Genomic DNA, 7,618 nt, shown 5'->3' with positions numbered 1-7,618 from the left:
GCACACTGCCAAAATTACTGTGTCTATGTCTCCCTTGTTTTTTTGTTTTTTTTTTTTTTTTTAGATGGTATTTGAAGGTTTTCTTTTTTCACCTACATGAAAAGAAATTATTATGAATTGTGCCCATCATACTTTCTAGCTTTCTGTTATCAATCTTTCTATCAGTATTAGAGACTAGAATTGAAATATGCCAGCCGTGCTTCCTTCTGTCAACATTCTTTGAACTTTGCTATATTTCTAGGGAAGATTATTCTGTTTTTTTTTTTTTTGCTGTATTGATAGTCACACATTTTAGAAACTTTTTTCTTTGCTTTTCTGCTAATTATTTGATTAAAATATTTTTGTTTTTTAAAGGAATTGATTCTTTATGTCAGTGACTTTAGTCTATTAAACGTAAATAAAATGAGGAATGCAAGATAACCACTTCTCTTTCCTAGGTAGAATAAGAATTTTGAAACACAGCTTTGTGGCACAAACTGGTAATCTAAGTTACGTGGGAGGTGGAATCAAGAGCTTTTTAAGACCTGCCTGGGCTATAAAGGTGAGTCAAGGTCAGCCTGAGCAACTTAAGTGAGAAAATGCTTCAAAATAAAAGATGCAAATGAGTCTGGACATATCTCGGGGGTAGGTTGCTTGCCTGCCATGCTCAGTGCCCTACGTTCAATTTTGATGCTCAAGCTCCCCAACTTATAACACTTCAGGGATATGGTAAATCACGTGGTAGTAAATGACTAAGCAAGTCTGCTAAGGCTAGGGGTGACTGTTGGTCACCTTGAGAATTACAACGCTGGTTGAATTACAACTCTAGTTTTCATATGTCACTGTGCATTAGAATCACTTGAAGGGCTTGTTAATACAGATTGCTGAGCCACATTCTCAAAGTGTATGGCTCTTTAAATCTTCAAAATTTATATATAAAGGTGGCACTGGCAGAGCAACACTTCAAGGAGAAGGCACATGACCTTGACGGATATTCACATGGTATAAATTCAGGAGAGGGTCTGTCTTCTGTTGCCAGGGTTTCTTCTGGTTCCAGTTGATGGTATGGCTTCACCAGTCAAGCTGTGATCCAGAGAGGCCTGTAAGAGAAAGCACAGATAAGGAACCCCTGCTCTAATTAATGAGACATATGGATTAGCCATTTATTGACCCTTAAGGGAGTTTATATAAAACCATGGATTTTGGTAAAGCTTCTTGTTACTTAAGATGCTTTCCAACAGGTTCTGGGGGTGGGCGGAGGGATTGAGAAAGACAATTTTTAAAAAAATATTTTTTATTGAATTTTTATGTATTTCATATACAACATCTTAGTCCTCCATCTTAGTCCTCTTTATACCCCCTTCCTCATCGGCACCCTTCCATAGTCCCCACCCTAGTTGATTTCGTGCTTTCTGTCATTTATGTTAAGGCATATCAAGTCAAGTTAGTGTCCCCTGATGTCCTTCAGTGCAAATTCATCCACCAGAATCTAGTTAGCATACCTAGAGTCACTCCCTTAATGAAGAACAGATCTTACTCAGTAGTAATCAGCTGCCAAATATTTCTTTGACTGATATTGGGACCTACTGCCCATTTCCACAGTTCTTTGTTTTTGTCTGCTTGAATTTCTTTAGGTCTTGTGCATGCTGTCACCATTGGTATAAATTCATATGAGCAAGGTCCTAGGAGCCTGTAAGACTATTTCCATGTGGTCATGCACCTCCTTCCCTTTCTCTTACAATCTTTCTGCCCCTTGTTCTGCAATGATCCCTGAACCTGGGTTCATTGCTCTCTTGCATGAAGGAGCTTCATTGATGAGTAGAGAGAGACATTACTATTCTTTCTACTCCTTGTTCCACTATGTTCCATGAAACTTAGGTGTAGAAGTTCCATTGTAGGTGTGTCATTTAGGGTTTGGCATTTCACAGACACTTAATCTTTGTGTGTAACCAGTTGTGGAACTCTGTGATAGTCTCACATTGTTGAAAAAGAAGCTTCTTTGATGAGTAGTGACTGGCATACTTGTCTGTAAATATAAGGATCCATATTTAGCACATAGTAAGAAATTACATTTGTTTAGGGATGTGACAGCCTTGGGGTTTTCTCTAAGATCTATGACCCCTCTAGCCATGTGTATTTGGCTATGTTTACAGTACCAACACATGTGTTTGCTCCCAGTGAGTGGGCTTTAGGTCCAATTTTTGATTACCCCCAAGATAAAAGTGCCACTGCTACTCCAATATAGTTTGAGTGCCAGTCACTGTTGTGGTTATTAGGCCTTAAAGCTGGAGTTGAACCTTCAGTTGATGTTTTCCTTTAGCACCTTGCATATGAGAGCTAGTCTTCAAGGAGGTGGCTTCCAGTCCCAGTTCTGTTGCTCCAAGTCCTGTGTCTGAAGTATGTCTTGTCTTCAGCAGTAGGATCTTACCTTCAAGTGCTGGGAGGCAATCAGGGCCTGTGGTAGTCTCTTGGACTACCCTGGCCAGCAACTCAAAGAGAGTCTTCATTTAAAGTATAAGTTGTTTTTAAAGGAGGTGGTGCACACCTTTAATCCCAGCACTCAGGAGGTAGAGGCAGGCGGATCTCTATGAGTTCAAGGCCAGCCTGGTCTACATAGTGAGTTCCAGGACAGCTGGGGCTACAGGGAGACCCTGTCTCAGAAAGACCAAAAAAAAAAAAAAAAAAGGATTAATTTGTTTTAGCAGTTACCCTTTATTCCCCTTCTTTTGCTTATGTATTTAAGTTTCAAATAATAAATGAGTTAGTTCAATTATAGCATGTGCTTGGGGTAATACAGGGAATGTCATGAGAGACATGAACTTCTCAAAGTTGGCAAAAAGAGATAAAAGAGATACAACTGGGACAATTGTTTTGATTTCTTTGGGGACTTCCTCTTCAGAGAAAGCAGCTAATATGTGTCTTCAAACAGCTCACACAGATTGATGTTTTTAAGAGGTAGTTTCTTTGGAAGTACCTCTTTTTCCTCTTGATAAGGCTGTATATATAATTTGGTTCCAAAGAATTAAATGTACCATTTCTAAGCAGTAACTTAAGTGCCTGGAGAGATAGCTTAGTGGTTAAGAGCACAGGCAGCTCTTGACCCATCACCCACATGGCAGCTAACAACCATCCATGACTCAAATTTCAGGGGCTCAAGATGCGCTCTTCTGATCTCCATGGGCATTTCACTACACAGGTGCACTTACACAGGCAGTACATGCATACACATAAAATAAAAATAAAAATTTTTAAAAAGTAGAACTTAAGAATTAGTCATTGGGGCTGGAAAGATGGCTCAGTGGTTAAGAGCACTGACTGCTCTTGCAGAGGACCCGGGTTCGATTCTCAGTACCCACATGGCGTCTATGAACCATCTTAACTCCAGTTCCAGGGGAATCTGAAGCCCTCTTCTGACCTCCATGGCATTGCACGACACGGGTGCAATCACATACATGCAGGTGATACTTGTACACGTAAAATAAAAATAATAAATTTTTTTTAATGTTAAAAAAAAAGAATTAGCAATTTTATCTCAGAATTTAAAATCAAATGTCCTATAGTTGATACACCAGGGAAAATACTTCTGAATAACATTTAAACATTCATAAATTTGCTTTGATGGCATTTTAGTTATAGTTCCTTTAAGTAAATACATGAATTGCCATGTTAAGATTCTGGAGCTAAAGATACCCCCCCCCACACACACACACATAGTGAAAGTGGAAAATGAAAGTGAAAGTAGAAGTGCGAACACAGCTCCTTGCAGGTTGGGCCTGGTAAAGAAGGCAGTAAAAGCAAAAAGTGAATAAAAGAATCATTTACGCATGCTGGTGCATGTGTTCAAGAAAGCCTTGTGCTTTTTGTCTTATCACTTACCCTTGTATATGCTGGGAATGTCTAGTAATCCCCTTTTCCTTGGGATTTTTCTGAGTGCTGTGCTTGGGGTGGAGGGCAAGATGGGGTAATTTGCCTAGGTCACAAGAAGAGCACATGGCTCAATGAGCTTGTTTACATTATAAACAACGTTTGGTTGAAACATTAGATAAAAGTCTTCAGTCCAGATTATGTCCATATTGTAAACATCATTCCTACAATCTGTGTCCATTCCACAATGATCCTTGAGTCTTGGAAGGAGAGGATGTGACACTGGTATCCCCCTTAGGGCTGAGCACTCTGTACTTTCTTATTCTCTGTATGTTGACCAGTTATAAGTATTGTGTTAATTGACATCTGTTATAAGAAGCTTCTCTGGTGAGAGTTTAGAGATGGGTATTGCGGCCGTCCATCCGGTCTGCCTTCACGGTTGTCTCCATCACCACCTGATCCCAGACCCCAGGGCTGGTGAGGAAACTGTGTCAGCCAAGCCGCATTCAGACACAGGAGACCAGAGTCAGTGATGCAGATCTATTTTATTGAGGAATTTACAAGCTTATATAGGGTCCCTGGACCAATCAGACAAGGATGCAATGACTATGCCATATATGGGTAGCCCAGGTTCTGGGACCAATCAAATAGGGATACAACGACTATGCCATATATGGGAGCCCAGGTCCCGGGACCAAACAGATAGGGATACAATGACTATGCCATATATGGGCAGCCCAGGTTCTGGGACCAATCAAACAGGGATACAACAACTATGCCATATATGGGAGCCCAGGTCCCGGGACCAAACAGATAGGGATACAATGACTATGCCATATATGGGCAGCCCAGGTTCTGGAACCAATCAAACAGGGATACAATGACTATGCCATATATGGGCAGACCAGGTTCTGGTAAATCATATGACCATGGCTGTTATGCCCACTGCTGCAAGCTGTAGATAAACTGCAACCTGGAATTTTAAGGGGTGGCGACTAGGGAGTGGCAAGCCTTAAGCAATCCAGCCCTGTGACTTGCCAAATGGAGCGATAATCACAAGGCAATCCTCGTGGCTCCAGTGGTCAGGCCTTTGCCTCAGGCCTGCTGTATGGCTGTCATTAGGTCTCCACTCTAGGCTCAAGCCTGTCTCCCACAGGGTATAACAAATCATTAGGAGTTAGTTTAATCCTATGTCTATATAGCATAATAATAGTACTTGGTTCTCCCCTGTGGCCTGTGACCTCTCTAGCCATTGGCCCTGATAACAGTGCCATGTATGAGCTCTGTCTTGTAAAGTAAGCCTTCTTCTCAGTTCATGACCTGATTGAGAAAACTAAAACCTGAGACATAACTACTCATTTTTCTACTAACAGATTGAAAAGCTATCAATATCTGAGCCTTTTCTTTATTTTTACACACTCCAGGACCTAGATTCAAGGAATGGTGCTGACAACAATCTTGGTACTGACCATAGCTGGGCAGAGGGGAATTTTCTCACCTCCAATAATATAAGGTACTCTCCAAGATATGCCAACAGGCCAACCTGAAGTAGACATTCATTGTTTGAAACTCCCATCCCAGGTGATTCTTGATTGTGCCATCTTCACAGTTTAATGATCACATGCCCTGTTCCCTTCTTCTTTTATGTCTGAGTGCTATTTCTCCCTTCATTGTTTACCCAACTTCCTCTTCATGTGTTAGTTCCCAATTTGCATTCTAATTCACTCTGTGTACTGTTAGGCTGAATCTAATTGGCTAGTAAATGTTTGTAATGATTTTTTTAATTTTTATTTTTGAGGCAAATTCTCATTATGTCACACAGACTGGCCTTGATCCTGTCAAAGTAGCCCAAGTATTGGGATTGTGGGAGTGTTTCATAGCAGGCTTAAAACTTTGATTCAGTTAAATTAAAAATTATTAAAACCCAATTATAAAACTGGGCAAATGGTTTAAGTAGCCATTTTACAAAGATATAGAAATAATCAATAACCAGATGAAAAATATACTCAACATTTATTGTAAGTAAATGCAAATCAAAGTCCCAGTGTGATATCATTTCACATTCAATAGGATGGCAGTAAACAAAACATAGATAATAACAAGTGTTGTAAATATGCAGAGAAATTGGAGTAAATTCTAATAAAAATATGTGAAAGATTACAGCTGCTTTGAAAAACAGTGTAGCAATTCTTCCAAAAGTTTGGCACAGCATTACCCTGTGGCCTCACAATTCCATTGCTAGATTTATACTCTAAAGAATTGAAAACATGTTTCTATACAAAATAGGTGTATTAGTTACATTTTGGTTGCTGTGATAAAACAACATGACCAAAGTAGCTTATAGAAGGAAGAGTTTATTTTGCTTACAGTTCCAGAGGGCTAAGAGTCCATCATAGTGGGGCAGCATGGCAGCAGTGCGGGTCTGAACAGAAAGTTGTATGCACACATTCTCAAATAGATACAGAAAGCAGAGACAGAAACTGGCAGTAGGAATGAGGTTTATGAACTCTCAAAGCCTGCCCCCAGTGACCTGCTTCCTCCAGCATGGTCACACCTTTAAAGGTTTCATGATGTTCCTTAAAAAGGGCCACAAACGGGACCATATGTTCAAATACTTGGAGCCTGTGGGGGACATTCTCATTCAAACCACCACAACAGTTATGTGAATGTTTATGATAACATTGTTCATAATATCAGAAAATGACAACCCAAATGTCCCTCCACTGATGAATTGATAAACAAAAATAGTATATTACAGTGGGATATTATTGTGGGTCTTAGCTTCTTCTCTATTGCTATAACATACTCTTACAAAAGCAACTTCAGGGTGATAGGGTTTACTCTGGCTCACAATTCTTGGGTGCAGTCTGTCATGGTGGGAATGTAAAGGATACAGGAGCTTGAAACAACTTGTCACATCACACCCACAGTCAAGAAGCAGAAGAGTGAATTCATGCTGCTGATGCTCAATTCTCTTTCTCCATTTGCACAGTTCAGGATCCCAGCCAGAGAATGGTGCCGCCTAAACTTGTACCCTAATGCTTTAAAGAGCCATTTTGCTTATTTTATTCAGATTTTGTTGTTTTGTTTTCAGCGAGAATCTTAGCCTTTTGTAAGCTATTGTCAACTGGCGTAGAAGTCCTGCTTGACTCCTTTTCTTTAGTCATCTTTTCTATTTTTCTCATCAATAGTTTTATCATTAGCCTATCTCCTTGTAGGGCCATTACCATCATTAGCTCTCAAGCTTGTAATTTTCCACTAACCCATATACCCTTACTATCTTTTTTTTATTTTTTTATTTAACTTTAGTGGTTCTAACCTGAGGCAATCCTTCATTCCAAGGAAATTTTGGAACTGTCTGGTGACATTTTCACTTAAACTTAATATATCTTGGGAGGTAGGGACTATTGGTAGCTAGAGCCCAGGGAGTATGCTAAATTCCCATTAACAAAATTATCTACCACTAAATATCAATATTCAGTACTCAATATTGCTGGAATTTAGAGGCCTCAATTCTCTTTTACTTATTTTCATGGCTAAACTTTTTTCAGAGTTGACTGTTAGTATCACCTTCAGGCTCGTGTATTCCTGTCAAACGTTTTATGTTTTATTTATTTTAAAAAATTTTATGTCACTTGTTTGTATTTGTGGTGGGGGTGGATGTGGAGATCATAGGACAACTTTCAGGAGTTGGTTCTCTCCTTCCACTATTTAGTTTCCAGGGATCTTACTCAGGTTGTCTGGTTTGGCAGTAAGCACCTTTACCTCCTGAGCT

General features: G+C 39.7%; 1 protein-coding gene across 13 annotated transcripts in view; it reads left to right on the top strand.

Moving 5' to 3' along the window:
* The window catches only part of Immp1l (inner mitochondrial membrane peptidase subunit 1), a 96,418-nt gene that overhangs the window by 25,427 nt on the left and 63,373 nt on the right, over positions 1–7,618 (top strand). For 7 of the 13 annotated variants that reach the window (XM_029555203.1, XM_029555194.1, XM_029555177.1 and 4 more), the window contains one exon: positions 438–541. The exons of 3 other annotated variants lie outside the window; for them this stretch is intronic. In XM_029555203.1, coding sequence (XP_029411063.1) covers positions 438–541 — 104 coding nt within the window. The remainder of the gene's footprint in view (positions 1–437; positions 542–7,618) is intronic. 3 more of the 13 variants (XM_029555196.1, XM_029555189.1, XM_029555191.1) reach the window with 1 other exon arrangement.

The sequence above is a fragment of the Nannospalax galili genome, unplaced genomic scaffold, assembly GCF_000622305.1.
Source record: "Nannospalax galili isolate Female #2095 unplaced genomic scaffold, S.galili_v1.0 scaffold11, whole genome shotgun sequence".
In the NCBI taxonomy this organism is placed as follows: Eukaryota; Metazoa; Chordata; class Mammalia; order Rodentia; family Spalacidae; genus Nannospalax; species Nannospalax galili.
Note: the sequence above shows the minus strand (reverse complement) of the source record. Positions and strands in the feature narration are given on the sequence as shown.